Source organism: Scyliorhinus torazame, chromosome 6, assembly GCF_047496885.1.
Source record: "Scyliorhinus torazame isolate Kashiwa2021f chromosome 6, sScyTor2.1, whole genome shotgun sequence".
Classification (NCBI taxonomy): Eukaryota; Metazoa; Chordata; class Chondrichthyes; order Carcharhiniformes; family Scyliorhinidae; genus Scyliorhinus; species Scyliorhinus torazame.
Genome location: NC_092712.1, coordinates 55,637,309 through 55,655,906, shown reverse-complemented (window position 1 = coordinate 55,655,906; position 18,598 = coordinate 55,637,309). Strand labels below are relative to the sequence as shown.

Genomic DNA, 18,598 nt, shown 5'->3' with positions numbered 1-18,598 from the left:
AACTTCTTACGTAGATCACAGTCATCAGATACCTTCACTCCATCACATAAAAGCACAAACACGGAAGGAAAACACAGTATGAATGTCACTTAGATAATATGTTGGTCTGATTCCAATCATTTAAAATATGCAAAGAAAAAAATATTATTTTTGAACTACTTTTTACCTACCAGGGACAATATAGGCCATAGCCCATGAGATTAAATGCACTTGGGGCATACATTTTTAAAAATTGTTTGCTATGAGTGATCACTAAGACACTTGTATAGAATTACTGCAACATAGTTCTCCCAATGCACTATACAAATCAGCAAAGAAAAAAATAACATACCTATGTGTGATTCTCCAACAGCAAGAACAAAGTACAGAAGCCAAGGTGCCATATCCCTGGAAAAAGTGAGTCCCAGTGAAGAGGTTGCTTTCGGAGCCAACAATGCACTCAAGAAAGGTACATAAGGAAAGGAGACTCTTGCGGACAATGCAGGAATAAGGAAGTTGTAGATCTGGTCTGTGAATGGTGCAGTGAAAAATTCTTTTGCCAATGCAGCAAAAACCTGGTGCCTGCATAGATAAAGTATTTGAAGTTTTAGAAATTACAGCCAAATTTTCCAGATAATATTCTTTCAGCACACTGACAACAAATGGCAAAAAAAAAATGACACGTTACTCAATAGCTATCTTCTAAAAAATTACTGCAACACGTTCCAAGTAAGAGTTATATTCGACTCAAAAACACAGTTTACCCTGCCACCTATGCTGCCAGATCGGCGTTTTGACAGCACTTGGTTTTCATTTTGAATCCCCTGCATCTGCAGTATTTTTATTTTATTTTAATAGAGAAAGTACTCTGAAGCTTCTTACATCAAGGACAGCAGATCTCTATACCCCCAAGGTACGGTGAGGAACAATCTCAGGAGTTTTAATCCTGAATCTATCTTTAACGCACAGTGTAAATGTCTCTGCCTGGATATCAGTTGGGAAATGGGACTGGTTTGATTCCAATGGTCCCAATGGTAAATAGGTTCTTCAACCCTCACCATTTAGATTCTGGGGTTTTGGGGGCAAGGTATTAGAGGATTGACAGTGAAATTGTGCCTCCTTGAGTAAGGCTCTTGGTTTTAGATGTAAAACTGCTAACTCTCCCTTCCCTTTGGAATGATGAATTTCATAGTCACAAACGATATATCAAGTGGTTATGGCAGCCAGTGGAACTATTTTTCAATTGTTCTAACATACAGCGAGCACAGCCACAATATGTCAAATGGGTTCCTCTGTACGTTAAACTTTCTTTACCTCTAAAATGTTTGGTTAAAATGCTGCCTCCGAAAACAAAGTATTTTACACACCATAGCACAAAGATGAGAAACACTGGGCAAAATCCCATCAGGCCAGCAGACAGTTTTAGAGGTGGGGAAAGATGTGCTAACTTGACCACAAGAAAGGTAGTTAAACATGTTGTAAAAGTGTAATCTTCTTTACTTATCAAAATGTCACAGTAACAATACAGTTTGGGCTTCAGACACCAGCTGAAGCTGAACATTACTGTCCACAAGTTCCGCATGGCCATAACTGAAAAAACCCGTGCAAGTCCCGATGACGTTACACTTTTGTTAAAGACATCCATATCCAACCAAATAGGAAGATGCTAATAAAAACACTATTAAAATGTCCTAATAACAGGAGGGATGTGGGTAATTTTTGGAAGTTGCATCAGGTTGGCTTCCCAATGCATTCCTGCCTTCATGCGATCTTATTGGGGGGCAGCCAGCCAATTAGGGCAAATAAGGTCCCACTTTCAGAAGCTGCCAATATCTTGCTGACATGGAACAGGCCGGCAGGTACTTGGAGATGCGAGTCCCAGTGGCAGGCTGGGAGGCCACTGATGCATCGTCTCAACCCCAATCGGAGCAACTGGGCTGAGAGTGCTGCATTTTCTACCACAAACAATCCGGTGGACGGGTGTCCCTCACAGCAATTCATTCATCAGTTTTAGATTTTTGGTAATCAGAGAGCACCTCCTTTTTGAGCTTCCCTCGCAGACCCCTGCCTCAGTCATACTCACCTCTTCGATTGGGCTTTCCACCTGGGCACCCGACCTTCCAGCCTCAAATTGGGCAGCAAATGCGGGAGCAGCCTCTCAATTTGCCAACTCCCTCAAGATCACAATATCATTCAGCCAGTCAACACCAGCAGGGTCAGCATTTTTTATTTTATTTTTTTAAATATATTTTATTCAAATTTTTTTTCGGCCAAACAAAAACAGTACAAAATTTTTTTCCCTTTTACAACAATAAAACAATATAAATAATAGTGACCGTTTTTAACAAATAAATAAATAATATAAACTAAATGGCAACTGCCATAACAAAATATTAACTCTCCCAAATAATAAAGTCAAACAAGCCAATATACATATCCAAGTAAAAATATCCATACAAAAACACCCCTGAGGACCCACCCGAGCCCTCCCCCCCCCCCCCCCCCCCCCTGGGTTGCTGCTGCTACTTTTCCAGTTCCTTTATCGTTCTGCGAGATAGTCAATGAACGGTTGCCACCGCCTGGTGAACCCTTGAGCCGAACCTCTTAGTGCGAACTTTATCCGTTCCAGTTTTATAAACCCTGCCATGTCGTTTATCCAGGCCTCCACGCCCGGGGGTCTAGCTTCCTTCCACATTAATATCCTTCGCTGGGCTACTAGGGACGCAAAGGCCAAAACATCAGCCTCTCTCACCTCCTGCACTCCTGGCTCTTCTGCAACCCCGAATATAGCCAACCCCCAGCTTGGCTCGACCCGGATCCCCACCACCTTCGAAAGCACATTTGCCACCCCCACCCAGAACCCATGCAGTGCCGAGCATGACCAAAACATGTGGGTGTGGTTCGCTGGGCTTCTCGCGCATCTCCCGCACCTATCCTCTACCCCTAAAAATTTACTGAGCCTTGCTCCGGTCATGTGCGCCCTGTGCAAGACCTTGAATTGTATCAGGCTAAGCCTGGCACACGAGGACGAAGAGTTTACCCTGCGTAGGGCATCTGCCCACAGCCCCTCTTCGATCTCTTCCCCCAGCTCTTCTTCCCATTTTCCCTTCAGCTCATCCACCATGATCTCCCCCTCGTCTCTCATTTCCCTGTATATATCTGACACCCTACCATCCCCCACCCATGTCCCCGAAATCACTCTATCCTGAATCTCCTGCGTCAGGAGCTGCGGAAATTCCCTCACCTGTTGCCTCGCAAAAGCCCTCAATTGCATATACCGAAATGCATTCCCCTGGGGCAACCCGTATTTTTCCGTCAGCGCTCCCAGACTCGCAAACGTCCCGTCTAGGAACAGATCCCTCAGTTGCACAATCCCTGCTCTCTGCCATGTTCTAAATCCCCCATCTATTCTCCCCGGGACAAACCTATGATTATTCCTTATCGGGGACCGCACCGAGGGAGGCACCTGTCATTCCCTTATGCCGTCTCCACTGCCCCCAAGTTTTCAGCGTTGCCACCACCACTGGACTTGTGGTGTATTTCTTCGGGGAGAACGGCAACGGCGCCGTCGCCAATGCTTGTAGGCTGGTTCCTTTACAGGACGCCATTTCCAGTCTCTTCCACGCCGCTCCCTCCCCTTCTCCCATCCACTTACACACCATTGAGATATTGGCGGCCCAATAATATTCACTTAAGCTCGGCAGTGCCAGTCCCCCCTATCCCTGCTACGTTGCACAAACCCCCTCCTCACTCTCGGGGTCTTCCCAACCCACACAAAGCTCATAACACTCTTCTCAATTTTTTTTGAAAAAAGCCCTCGTAACCATCACCGGGAGGCACTGGAACACAACAAGAAATCTCGGGAGGACTACCATTTTGACCGCCTGCACCCTGCCCACCAGTGTCAGGGACACCATGTCCCATCTCTTAAAATCCTTCTCCATCTGTTCCACCAATCGTGTTAAATTAAGCCTATGTAGGGTTCCCCAGTTCCTGGCTATCTGGATCCCTAAGTACCGGAAATCTCTTGTTACCTTCCTCAGCGGTAAATCATCTATTCCCCTGCTCTGCTCCCCCGGATGCACCACAAACAACTCACTCTTCCCCATATTCAATTTGTACCCCGAAAATTCCCCAAACTCCCTGAGTGTCCACATTATCTCAGGCATCCCCTCCACTGGGTCCGCAACATACAGCAATAGATCATCTGCATACAATGATACCCGGTGTTCTTCTCCTCCCCCGAGTACTCCCCTCCACTTCCTAGAGCCCCTCAGTGCTATGGCCAGCGGCTCAATTACCAATGCAAACAGTAACGGAGACAGGGGACACCCCTGTCTTGTCCCTCTATAAAGACGGAAGTAGTCGGACCTCTGCCTGTTCGTGTTCACACTTGCCACCGGGGCCCTATATAGCAGCTGTACCCATCCAATAAACCCCTCTCCAAAACCAAATCTCTTCAACACTTCCCATAGGTAGTCCCACTCCACTCTGTCAAATGCTTTCTCAGCGTCCATCGCCACCACTATCTCCGCCTCCCCCTACGGCGGGGGCATCATCATCACCCCTAGCAGCCTCCGTATATTCGTGTTCAGCTGTCTCCCCTTAACAAACCCAGTTTGATCCTCGTGGACCACCCCCGGGACACAATCCTCTATCCTTGTCGCCATCACCTTGGCCAGGAGCTTAGCATCCACGTTCAGGAGGGAAATAGGCCTGTAAGACCCGCACTGCAGCAGGTCTTTTTTCTTCTTTAAGAGTAACGATATCGTCGCCTCCGACATAGTCGGGGGCAACTTCCCCCTTTCCCTGGCCTCATTAAAGGTTCTCGTCAAAAGCGAGGCCAGTAGGTCCATGTATTTCCTATAAAATTCCACCGGGAACCCATCTGGTCCCGGGGCCTTCCCCGCCTGCATGCTCCCAATCCCCTTTACCACCTCCTCCACCTCAATCCATGCTCCCAGTCCCGCCCTCTCCTGCTCCTCTACCTTCGGGAATTCCAGCCGATCTAGGAAATGCATCATTCCCTCCTTCCCTTCCGGGGGCTGAGCCTTATACAGCCTCTTGTAGAATGCCTTAAACACCCCGATCACCCTCTCCGCTCCCCGTTCCATCTCACCTTCCTCATCCCTCACCCCACCTATCTCCCTCGCCGCTCCCCTCTTCCTCAGTTGTTGGGCCAGTAACCGGCTCGCCTTCTCTCCATACTCATATTGTACTCCCTGTGCCCTCCACTGTGCTTCTGCCTTGCCCATGGTCAGCAGGTCAAATTCCATATGTAGCCTTTGTCTTTCCCTGTACAGTCCCTCCTCCAGAGCCTCTGCATATTGCCTGTCTACCCTCAGAAGTTCTCTCAACAGTCGCTCCCTTTCTTTGCTCTCTTGCTTCCCTTTATGGGCCCTTATGGATATCAGTTCCCCTCTGACCACCGCCTTCAGCGTCTCCCAGACCACTCCCACCTGGACCTCTCCATTATCATTAAGCTCCAGGTACCTTTTGATACACCCCCTCCCCCTTAAGACTTACCCCCTCATCCGCCAACAACCCCATATCCAATCTCCAGAGTCAGGGTCAGCATTTTGACTTGGCCCTAACACCTGAAAACTTTAAACTGTAAGATTCCCCCCACTGATTCTGGCTCATCACAGACGGAACACTGCTCCAATTGCATTCAATCTAATAATTCAATCTTAATTATGATAATACTTCTCAAAAATAACCAAAGTACACGTATAATGCAAATTCAGTTCATCTGAAAGAAATCCAGCTAATACCAAATAAACCACACTATAAATCCCCACTCATCAATTACAGACTTTAGGAGAAATGTAAGATTCTAATTTGATTCTAAAATAGTCTTGCAGAACTTAACTATTTTTGTTTAAAATTAAACTGCATCATAGTGCTAACATTTTTAAATAATCTAATGGAAATATCTGAAAACATATTTATCTAGTTTTCTCCTATCTTCTAGCATGCAGTTTGGCTTCAACACTGCACCCATTACCATCATTCAGAAAAGAATGCACTGCATGGGAAAAAGAAAATTCATCAACAGCAACCCTTGTACCATGGCACACTACACTGTAGCACCAACATGATGCACTATGAGGAGAGCCTGCAACACAGAGAATTAAGCTATATCAAATGTTTTCTCTTGTATTCGTCAAGTTCGGATTCTTAACTTGATATTTCAGTGTTAGAACTTCTTCTTACCTCGAACCTTCTGGGCAGGAGGCATATTGAAAGTGCAGTGGTTTCAGGAAATTCTCCAACAACGCTATCGCAAGCGGAACACGTGAAATACGTGAAGCATCGGAATACTCTAAACTTGATGGAAGCCTATGATTAATTAACATGTAAAGTGATTTGTAGTAACCTGTAACAAAATAAAAGAACCAGTTAACAAGTCTTGGGGGGGTTGGGGTGGGGGGGAAAAACATTGTTCCAATAGTTGTTTGGTAGTACAGAACTTGAGCATTGCTGAAAAAGAGATATGCTATCAAAGCTTTTCGTTTAGCACTCATTAGGACAGCTCACAACAAATTGCCAACAGTAAAAGAGGAACAATTTATACTGCATGAGGAGAGTGCTGACTGGCTGGCAAGAGGTCTCTGATTGATGGGAAGTGCTGCCATGGCTTCAATCCATTAAAATCAATTGGTTCCTTTACCAAAATGCACGCAAAACTCCAAATCAAAGTGTACATTCGTAAAATCCACCCTAAAATGGTTCGACAAATAGGACAAATGGAGCTGATCACATATTGATGTGTTATGACATGAGCAGTCCATGTCCATTTTAGGTATTTACTCAGGTCGAATCCCAAAACGATTTTGATTAATAGTATAAAATGAAAAGCACACAAGGAAAATAATAGGCAGTTTATTTTGCCAGTGGGAGTTTCTACTCTATGGTGTCGAAAGTAACCTTTCCAAAAAGATCATTGTTGAGTAAACATAATAAAATTTGAAATCTAACTTTGGGTTTACTGTACAAGAGCATAGAAAGCATAATTCTGAATATTAATCATTATAATCTAATTTTCTATTTTTCAAGAATAAACGTAACCTAGTTTATATAACTGAAAGCCAGTTTTGGAGAAATACATTTATGCATAAAGCCTGGCACAATTGTGATATTGTTTTTAAAAGAAAACGGCACAGTAATAGTATAAAAGATATAGCGAGATATGTAAATGAGATGGACATGCACAAAGGAAAATCAAATACCGAATTTATGCCACTGCAGATTGGATTTAAATGGCCCGAACAACCAACAATTCCTAGCATTATGCTAATAATGCTGTATTCTATGCATAAATGTCAAAACCAAAAATAGCACATAATAGTTCAGTTACAATATTTTTACCATTAAAGCCAAGCATTAAGAGGATACTGATTTATTGGACATATTTTAAAGCACACTCCCAAAATATTTTAATCGTATTATTTGAATCACTAACCTTTCTGAACCATGTAGTGCAAAATTTGCTCAACCAATGATGCTACAATGTTAGCATCCTGTACAACAGGCAAATATGTTTTTTCTGAGGAAAAGGTCTCCAGCATCCTCAAAGGCACAGTAACATTCAAACTTTCATTGTCGCAGCTCTTCAGTAATCTATGAAGCCAAAATTGTTTGTTACTTGAAAAGAAATTGAAATCATGGCTTGTAAAATACCTGGTATTGACATAATAGGAAGAGGCCCTTTAGACTGTTTTGTATTTCAATAAGATCACAGATGATCTGTGTCCTAACTCCACCTTGGTCCCATTAATATCTTGGGTTAACTTGGATTTAAAATTAATTAATGCACCATCAACTCCAATTTGTGAAATAGTTCCAAACCTCCAAGTACAACCTTAAAGGTTTGACTAACTTTTAGGATATGGTCTCTCATTCTAAGCTTCCAAGGCAGCATAATTAAACCATAGTTAAAGGAGATACCAGTAACATCACTGGACTAAAGGCCCATACTAAAGTCCTGAGGGAAGTAAGGTTCAAATCCAACCATGGCAGCTGAAGGAATTTGAATTCAAGTAATAATCTGAAATTGAAAAGTCAGCCTCAGTAATGGTGACCATGAAACCATTAATTATTGCTGTAAAAACAAATCTATTTCACTTGAGAAGGATATCGGTAATCCTTACCTGGTCCGGCCTACATGTGGTTTATTCATAATTGCCCTCTGAAATGGTGTGGCAAACCACTCAGTTCAAGGGTAATTAGGGATGGATAACATCCTTGGCCTCCTCAGTTATGCCCACATTCCAAAGAATAAATTTTTAAAAACAAATAATTAGTTTATCTCTATCTACCCTTAATGTTGGGAAAACTTGGAGCAAGCAATCCCTAAATTCCAGGGAATACAACCCTCGTTTGTAATCTCTTCTTGTAGCTCAACACTGGGAGTTGAAATAATTCTTTGTATAAATTTACACCGTACTTCCTCCAAGTTCAATATATCCTTCCTAAGGTGTGCTGCCCAGAACCAATCACAATGCTTCCGATCTGCTGACCAGAGCTTTGTATAGCTGCGGCATGATTACTAACCTTTGTATCTTAGCCTTCTCGACACAAATGTCAGTGTTTTATTCACCTCTTGATTACTTTCTGAACCTGCTCATTACATTTTAATGATCTATGTGCGTGGACCCCAAGTGTCTGGACCTAAACTATTCCTCACTTTCCAGTTTCAAAAGTACTCTGATATATCTTGAGACCCTAAATAGATGACCTCACTTGCCTGTGTTGAAATTAATTTGTCATTGTTTTGTCCATTCACTTAATCTGGTAATATCTCTTTCTGCTTTCATCTACATTGCTTACATCACCTTGCTTTGTGTCATCAGTGAACTTGGGTACAAGTTGTCAATAAATATATTCAATATTTGAGGACCCAACCCACATCCCTGTGGGACACCACTACTCGCATTCTGCAAATTCAAGCACTAGTCCATTATTCCTACTGTGTACTGTCACTCAACTAACCCTCTAATTGGGTCAACAATTTGCCTTCAATTCAAGAGCTTCAAATTTGATTTTGTTGAAGGCGCTCTGGAAGTCCATATAATAACCTATAAACATCCCCGTCCACCAAATTATTCACCTGTCCAAAAAACTCGGCAAGCATGACCTATCCTTTACAAATCCATGCTTGCTCTGTCTGATCAGCTAAATATTTTCAACGTGTTCGATCGCCCTACCTTAATTATACATTCTCGCAATTTCCTGACTAAAAAAGGTGAACTAGAAAATCTTTAATAGAATGTTGTTTATTGAGAGGGGAATGGATTACAAAAGTAGGGAGGTAATGCTTCAGTTGTACACTGGTGAGATCATATTTGGAGTACTGTGTACAGAGACTGGTACTATGTATTGGTCTCCTTATTGAAGGAAATATGTAAATGTATCAGCAGTTCAAAGAAGGTTTATTGGACTATTAACAGGAATGGGAAGGTTGTCTTATGAGGAAAGCTTGGACAAGTTTAGAAGGTCAAGAAGTGACTGGACTGAAACATAAGATCCTGAGGGGGCTTGACAGGGTAGGTGTGGAAAGAATGTTTCCACTTGTGAGCGAATCTAGAGCTAGGGGTCACTGTTTAAATACAAGGGGTCACTCATTTAAGACAGAGGAGGAGAATTCCTTTTAGGGCTGAGTGCTTTTGGAACTCTCTTCCTCAAAAGGCAGTGAAAGCAGAGTCTTGGAATATTTCAAAGGCATATCTAGATGGATTCTTGATTAAAATGAGGTGAAAGGTTATCAAGGATGGGCAGGAGTGTGGGGTTGAGGTTACAATCAGATCAGCCATGACCTCATTGAATGGTAGAGCAGGCTCAAGGGGCTGAGTGGTCTACTCTTGCTCCTAAATCGTATGATCAGATGTCTGATTCTCTGGTTTTCCTATCTAAACGAACAGTCCCCAGATTGAAATAACTCTGAAGATTATAGTTACAGTATCTTCAAAGTTCTCAACTACTGCCTTTAAGAGCTTGTGCTATTCTTAATGTTACTTTGCTGCACTAGTTCTGCCAGACAGCGCTCTCAATCCTTGCCCCTAGTAGATCCACCCATGTTAACAAGGTCAGGGGAGGGTGCCAGACAAAGTGTGGTCCAGAAAGTCCTCAACAACAGAACAGGCGAAGGAAGACAGCGTATCTCACCAACTGCAAAGGTGGAAGAAGGGTTCAGTGGCAAGGTAGTACCAGTCATGTGGTTTGACACATCCAATAAAATCTGACCACCAATCTATCAAGATCATGGACAATGACGGCGCTCCAAGGGTTCCATATTAAACAAAGTCACACACAGGCTACTACCAGGGTCCGTCTGCCATGTCCTGTGGCAATGGAGACTTGGTGAAGGGAGGGAGTTGTGAATGCTGCGAGTCCCTTGTCAGGAATTTGCACACAGACAACAGATACTTGAAGGTTGTTGGATACCTTTGTTAGCACGGAAGTGTCTTTGCGCAGCAGCATATGTGACTGAGCAGTCCTCTTCAGGATACCATCTGATCACCCTAAATGGGGAGGGGATTAAAATAGGTGCCCTAAAATTTAGCTGACCCACTGTGCATGGCAGCACAGTGTTTAGCACAGTTGCTTCACAGCTCCAGGTTCCCAGGTTCGATACCCGGTTTGGGTCACTGTCTGTGCAGTCTACACATTCTCCCTGTGTCTGCGTGGGTTTCCTCCGGGTACTCAGGTTTCTTCCCACAGTCCAAAGGAGTGCAGGTCAGGTGGATTGGCCATGATAAGATACCCTTACCAAAAATGTTTGGTGGGGTTACTGGGTTATGGGGATAGGGTGAAGGTATGGGCTTAAGACTCGATGGGCCGAATGGCCTCCTTCTGCACTGTAAATTTTAGGATACTCCTCCTGGTTGGGGGAACCGCAACAGCAGGGTCACCATCTTCGTGGTCAAAGAACAGAAACTCAATGGTGCAACTTCAATGTTCGAATACAAATGAATATTCTCAAATGAACGCCCAGAAAAAAAGAATTGAAATCATATCATGTGGACTACCAAGGCTCCAAATAGGCAGAATCACCCTCAGTCAGACCCACTTTCCTGGGCAGGGGAAGCTGAAGGAATAAGCAGGAAGATATACCTTCTAGGTGGTAGCGGTGACAGGGTTGACTTGACGGTCCTATTGAAATCTCCATAATCTAGATCAACGTGGTGATTCTGAAATAATGAATACTGTGGCTTAGCCATCAGGTAGCTTTATTGTGGGAGGAGCGGGTTATTCATTTTTGTCTACAAACAAATCAAGAGAATATGGGGAGAACCAAAAAGCAGAGATAAGCCTTCCCAAACCAAGATCACTACTGCCCTAACCCCATCAATAAATTACACAGTGGGATTAGCAAAAGCCTGGTTATGGGGCATTGTCACCTTCTGGACTGTAGGAAAATAGATGGCAAGGAGAGTACTTAAAATAATTTAAAAAGCAGGTTAAAATGCAATTTTTAAAAAATCAATGTTGTTTGGCAATACATATTCTATAAATAAACATCTGACTACAATTAGAGTAAGTTACCATAGTAAGGAAAGGGTTGCAGCACAAAGTTCTGGTCTCCACTGAACTGGTATTTCACTGTGATGAGCCAGGAGCGCAGAAATGACAAGCGCACACCAGCCAGTATAGCAGTACTGTGAAATTGCTCTGTGACATCCAAACACTTAGCGTGTTCATGTAAAATCTGTCTGCTACTTTGAACGTTAAAATATCTATTCAACTGCCAAGCGACAGAAAAAAAAGACAATTTAGCATGTTTGCCGATATGCAAAGCTCTCAAATTCACCCAAGGGTTCTTGAAGTGCACCCCATTTTAAGGTCACCCCTTAAAGCTCCTAATACTAATGTGATTCACAGCACACATCACTGTAAAAAACTGCTTACCTGCAATATAAACCCAATAACCGTTTTATTTGATATAAACATATCTGTTTGTTAGAATCAGCTAGCTGCTGCACATACTGAGCACTATGCTTAACCAAATTTTGACACATCCATGTCTGAAAGAGAGGGGAAAATCAAGTTAATTTACTCTTGCATGGAACAATTTATTAAACACCAGTCTTATTTTGATATTTAACACCATTTGCTTTATTACTGTGTCAGTCTCAGGCTCTTTCAAAGCGAGCACATGCAAAAATGATTGAGAGCTCATCAGATTAACAGGCAAGGAAACCAATGAGACTGTTGAACAAGAACATGGATAAGCAATGTTATGAATCAATCAATCTTCCCATCACCAGCATTGGCTCCGCTGAGTGAAAGTGCCAACGGTCATATTCATAAAATAAATAATAGATTTTATAAACAATGAGAGAATATCAATTTAGTAAAAGGTGTGTATTAAGTTCCTTTTGGTTTATAACTTTCACATGTTTAAACTGTTCAGTTAAAAGGAATGCCATGATTATTTAATATAGTAAACTCCATTCCTGCGTTGCTCTTTCGAAAGTCAGTGGGACAGTCAGAAAGGGGAATTGATATAGCCATGAACACACATGTAAAACAGTTGATGTAGAGCTTGCATTTTTGACTGGGAATCAAGTCCTGTACCTGGAGCTGAACAGTCAAGAAATTGATCGCAAATGGCAAATTTCTTCTCTTACCAATCTATCCAAATCTTCATTTTGTTTGTAAAAAAATAGGAGTTTTCTTATTAAAAGAGTCAAATTCTGTCCATCACGGATAGAAAAATTTCCTCCTGGCTGGACTAAGGAGACATAATGGTCGAATTCACTTCGCTGAATCATATGCTGTAAAAAGGAAATTTAAAAAATCAAAATTCAGTTTTCTAAACAACAAGAGGGATTCTTTCTGCATCAGTATTCCTCATCAATATCCAATACATTTCCCTCTTTCCAACATGCAAAGACACTCACACCCATTAACAAATCCCTTGTTAAAATTGATTTCCGCATCATTTAAAACCTCTGAAACCGAAAGCCCTGACAGAGGGTTGTAAAGTCTAAAGTAAAAATGCAGCTTCCTGCAACAAACTTAAATTGAAAGTGGAAAAGATAACTCAAATAAGAACCAAAAGATGCTGGAAATACTCAGCAGGTCTGGCAGCATCTGTGGCAAAAAATTGTTTCAGGCATGTGACTTTTCACACTTCTCTCTCCGCAGATGCTGCCAGACCTGTTGAGTATTTCCAGCATTTTTGCTTTTTATTTCAAATTTCCACCATCCACAGAATTTTACTCATGTCTCAGATTACTTTTAAAGACTATTTGTCATGAGAGCAGTTTTACTCTAAAAATCCAAGAAAAATTGTAGATAAAACATTTTTTCCTTTCTTGCCCAACCTCACAACCCAATGAAAATGAGCAACGCCATTATGAAAATTAATAAATGCTCTCGATGCACCCCTTTATTAGCTTCAAGCCTAGCCAAATAGTTTTACTTGAACAGTTTTCTCCTACATACTTGCTGTTTTCGGTCCCTATATCCCCTTAGGAAGGACTGAATAATAACTGCGTTCCTCTGCCTTCGTCTTTCTTCCTGAAGAAAACAAATAAAAGTTTAACAAGTCCGTCTAGAAACTTTGCTGTTTTACATTTTCTCAACGTTCAATTCATTAACAGATTTACGGCATTGAAATAATTGGGACCACAGCCTGTCATTAAAGCACTGGAGCACCAGGAAACCTTTTGGAATAAATGGATGAAACTCAAATTTTTTTAAAAATATGTTTATTCAAAGTTTTTCCAACAAAAATTTCAACCAATTAAACCCCCCCTCCCCCGTAACAGAAAAAAGAGAAAAGAACAGAACAGAACATAAACATATCAATCAAACATACTACAGAACTTATACAATGGGTTTCTCCTGCACATAATAACCCTCCCATATGCTTTTTTACAAGTACCCCTAGGGAACTCCCCCCCCCCCCCCTTTCCCTCCCTGGGTTGCTGCTGCTGTTGACCGACCTCATTCTAACGCTCCGCGAGATAGTCTAGGACCGGTTGCCACCGCCTGAAGAACCCTTGTACAGACCCTCTCAAGGCAAACTTTATCCTCTCCAGCTTACTGAACCCTGCCATGTCATTTATCCAGGCTTCCACACTGGGGGGCTTCACGTCCTTCCACATGAGCAAGATCCTCCGCCGGGCTACCAGGGACGCAAAGACCAGAATACCCGCCTCTTTCGCCTCCTGCCCTCCCGGCTCGTCCGCCACCCCAAATAATGCCAGCCCCCAACTTGGCTTGACCTGGACTTTCACCACCTTGGACATAGTCTTCGTGAAACCCCTCCAGAACCCATCTAGTGCCGGGCACGACCAGAACATGTGGGCATGGTTCGCCGGGCTTCCTGAGCACCTCCCGCATCTGTCCTCCATCCGAAAGAACCTACTCAGCCTCGCCCCAGTCATATGCGCTCTGTGAATGACCTTAAACTGTATCAGGCTGAGCCTGGCACATGAGGAAGAGGAATTAACCCTACTCAGGGCATCAGCCCACATACCCTCTTCAATCTCCTCCCCCCACTTGCCCTTCAACTCCTCTACCGAAGCCTCCCCCCTCTTCTTTCATCTCCTGATATATTGCCGAAACCTTGCCTTCTCCGACCCATACACCCAAAATCACTCTGTCCTGAATCCCCTGTGTCGGTAGCAACGGGAATCCCCTCACCTGCCGCCTCACAAACACCCTCACTTGCATATACCTGAACGCATTTCCCGGGGGTAACACAAACTTCTCCTCCAGCGCCCCTAGGCTCACAAATGTCCAGTCTATAAACAGGTCGCCCATCCTTCTGATCCCTGCCTGATGCCAGCTCCAAAACCCCCCGTCCATCCTTCCTGGGATGAACCAATGGTTCTCCCGGATCGGGGACCACACCGAGGCTCCCATCTCACCCCTATGTCGTCTCCACTGCCCCCAGACCTTTAGCGTTACCGCCACCACCGGACTCGTGGTGTACCTTGTCGGCGAGAGCGGCAGCGGTGCCGTCACCAGCACCCTCAGGCTCGTTCCTTTGCAGGATGCCACCTCCAACCTCTTCCATGCCGCCCCCTCTCCCTCTATTACCCACTTACGGATCATCGCCACGTTGGCTGCCCAATAATAGTCACCCAGATTCGGCAACGCCAGCCCACCCCTGTCCCTACTACGCTCCAGAAACCCCCTCCTTACCCTCAGGGTCTTGTTTGCCCACACAAAACCCATGATGCTCCTACCTACCCGCTTAAAAAATGCCCTGGTAATCATAATAGGAAGGCACTGGAACACAAAAAGAAACCTCGGGAGGACCATCATTTTAATCGACTGCACCCTGCCCGCTAGCGAGTGGCAACGCATCCCCACCTTTTTGAAGTCCTCCTCCATCTGCTCCACCAGCCGCGTCAAATTAAGTTTGCGCAGGGCCCCCCAGCTCCTAGCTACCTGGATCCCCAAGTACCGAAAGCTCCTTTCCGCCCTCCTCAACGGTAGGTCGTCTATCCATCTTCCCTGGTCCCCTGGATACACCACAAAGAGCTCACTTTTCCCTACATTGAGCTTATAGCCCGAGAAGTCCCCAAACTCCCTTAGGACCCGCATGACCTCCACCATCCCCTCCACTGGATCTACCACGTACAGCAACAGGTTGTCCGCATACAGAGACACCCGATGCTCCTCTCCCCCTCGGACCACCCCCCTCCATTTCCTGGACTCCCTTAATGCCATGGCCAAAGGCTCAATTGCTAATGCAAACAACAGGGGGGGACAGGGGGCACCCCTGCCTCGTCCCTTGCTACAGCCGAAAATACTCCAACCTCCGCCGATTCGTAGCCACACTCGCCATCGGGGCTCTATATAGGAGCTTAACCCAACTGATAAACCCCTCCCCAAACCCAAACCTCCGCAACACTTCCCAGAGATACTCCCACTCCACCCGGTCAAAGGCCTTCTCCGCGTCCATAGCTGCCACTATCTCCGCCTCTCCCTCCACCGAGGGCATCATAATCACATTGAGGAGCCTCCGCACATTGGTGTTTAGCTGCCTGCCCTTTACAAATCCCGTCTGGTCCTCATGAATCACCCCCGGGACACAGTCCTCAATTCTCGTAGCCAGTACTTTTGCCAGCAACTTCGCATCCACATTGAGGAGCGAGATCGGTCTATACGACCCACATTGCAGTGGGTCCTTGTCCCGCTTCAGGATCAGAGAGATCAGCACCCCGGACATTGTCGGGGGCAGGGTCCCCCCCCCCCCTTGCCTCATTGAAAGTCCTCACTAGCAACGGGGCTAATAGGTGCGCATACTTCCTATAAAACTCAACCGGGAACCCATCTGGCCCCGGGGCCTTGCCCACCTGCATGCTCCCCAGTCCTTTAACCAGCTCCTCCAACCCAATTGCCGCCCCCAAACCAGCCACCTCCTGCTCCTCCACTCTCGGGAACCTCAGTTGATCTAGAAATCGTCGCATACCCTCTTCTCCCGCTGGAGGCTGAGATCTGCACAGCTCCTCATAAAAGTCCTTAAATGCCTCATTTACTTTCACCGCACTCCGCATCGTAATTCCCCTGCTATCCTCAACTCCACCTATCTCCCTCGCTGCGATCCTCTTACGGAGCTGATGTGCCAGCATCCAGCTCGCCTTCTCCCCATACTCGTATGTCGCCCACTGTGCTTTCCTCCACTGTGCCTCTGCCTTCCCGGTGGTCAACAGGTCAAATTCCGTCTGGAGACTTCGCCGCTCCCCAAGTAGTCCCTCCTCGGGGGCCTCTGCATATCTCCCATCTATCCTTAGGATCTACACCACTAACCTCTCCCTTTCCTTGCCTTCTCTCTTCTCCCTGTGAGCCCTGATGGGAGATTAACTCTCCCCTGACCACCGCCTTCAGCGCCTCCCATACTACCCCCACCTGCACCTCCCCGTTGTCGTTGGCCTCCAAATACCTTTCAATGCACCCCCGCACCCTCCCGCATACCTCCTCATCCGCCAGTAATCCCACATCCAGACGGCACAGCGGGCGTTGGTCCCTCTCCTCTCCTAACTCCAGCTCCACCCAGTGCGGGGCTTGGTCTGAGATAGCTATGGCCGAGTACTCCGTTCCCTCCACTTTCGGGATCAGCGCCCTACTCAAAACAAAAAAATCTATCCGGGAGTAGGCTCTGTGTACGTGAGAAAAAAAAAAAAGAAAATTCCCTGGCCAGGGGCCTAGCAAATCTCCACGGATCTACGCCCCCCACCTGGTCCATAAACCCCCTAAGCACCTTGGCCGCAGCCGGCCTCTTCCCCGTCCGAGATCTGGAGCGATCTAATGCTGGGTCCAACAGTGTTGAAATCCCCCCCACCCCCCCCATTATCAAGCTTCCTGCCTCCAGATCCGGAATCCGCCCCAACATGCGCTTCATAAATCCAGCATCATCCCAGTTCGGGGCGTATACGTTTACCAATACCACCCACGCCCCCTGCAACCTACCGCTCAACATCTCATATCGACCTCCATTGTCCACTACAATATTCTTGGCCTCAAACGACACCCGCTTCCCCACCAGTATTGCCACCCCTCTATTCTTCGCATCCAGCCCTGAATGGAATACCTGTCCTACCCATCCCTTTCTCAACCTGACTTGGTCTGCCACCTTCAAATGTGTCTCCTGAAGCATGACCACGTCTGCCTTCAGTCCCTTTTAAGTGCGCGAACACTCGGGCCCTCTTAACCGGCCCATTCAGGCCCCTCACATTCCACGTTATCAGCCGGATTGGGGGGCTCCTCCCTCACTCTCTCCCCCCTCCCCCCCCCTCCCCCTCCCTCTCTTCTCCCCCCCCCCCCCCCCCCCCCCCCCGCCGACTAGCCATCTCCTGTTTTAGGCCAGTCCCGTGCCTGTGCCTACCGCACCCTCCAGCCCCCCAGACGGGGCCCCCCCCGCCCCGCCCACCTCTTCTGATTCCAGTTCCCCATCGGCCAATGCAGCAGCAACCCTATTTCTCCCCCCCCCCCCCCCTCCCCTTGGGCTGCTGCTGCTGACCTCCTCCTAACGCTCCGCGAGATAGTCTAGGAACGGTTGCCACCGCCTGAGGAACCCTTGCACAGACCCTCGCAAGGCAAACTTTATCCTCTCCAGCTTGATGAACCCTGTCATGTCACTGATCCAAGCTTCCACGCTAGGGGGCTTCGCACCTTTCATAGTAGCAAAATCCTCCGCCGGGCTACCAGGGATGCAAAGGCCAGAAAACCGGCCTCTTTCACCTCCTGCACTCCCGGCTCGTCTGATACCCCAAATAATGCCGATCCCCAACTCGGCTTGACCCGGGTGTTCACCACGTTGGACATAGTCCTCGCAAAACCCCTCCAAAACCCATCCAGCGGCAGGAACGACCAGAACATATGGACGTGATTTGCCGGGCTCCCCGAGCACCTCCCACATCTGTCCTCCACCCCAAAGAACCTACTCAACCTCGCCCCTGTCATATGCGCTCTGTGAGTAACTTTGAACTGTATTAGGTGGAGGCTGGCGCAAGAGGAGGAAGAATTAACCCTACTCAGGGCATCAGCCCACAGACCCTCATCTATCTCCTCCCCAAGCTCCTCCTCCCACTTGCCCTTTAACTCCTCCACCGAGGCCTCCTCCTCGTCCTTCAGCTCCTGGTAAATCGCCGAA

At 46.0% G+C, this 18,598-nt stretch overlaps 1 protein-coding gene across 3 annotated transcripts in view; it reads right to left on the bottom strand.

The window, feature by feature from the left end:
* Nucleotides 1-18,598, bottom strand: part of ube3c (ubiquitin protein ligase E3C) — a 277,267-nt gene that overhangs the window by 200,118 nt on the left and 58,551 nt on the right. For all 3 annotated transcript variants that reach the window (XM_072508217.1, XM_072508215.1, XM_072508216.1), the window contains 6 exons: nt 13,432-13,506; nt 12,612-12,758; nt 11,890-12,005; nt 7,445-7,602; nt 6,196-6,358; nt 332-561 (listed from right to left, as the gene is read on the bottom strand). In XM_072508217.1, the coding sequence (XP_072364318.1) occupies nt 332-561; nt 6,196-6,358; nt 7,445-7,602; nt 11,890-12,005; nt 12,612-12,758; nt 13,432-13,506 (889 nt within the window). The remainder of the gene's footprint in view (nt 1-331; nt 562-6,195; nt 6,359-7,444; nt 7,603-11,889; nt 12,006-12,611; nt 12,759-13,431; nt 13,507-18,598) is intronic.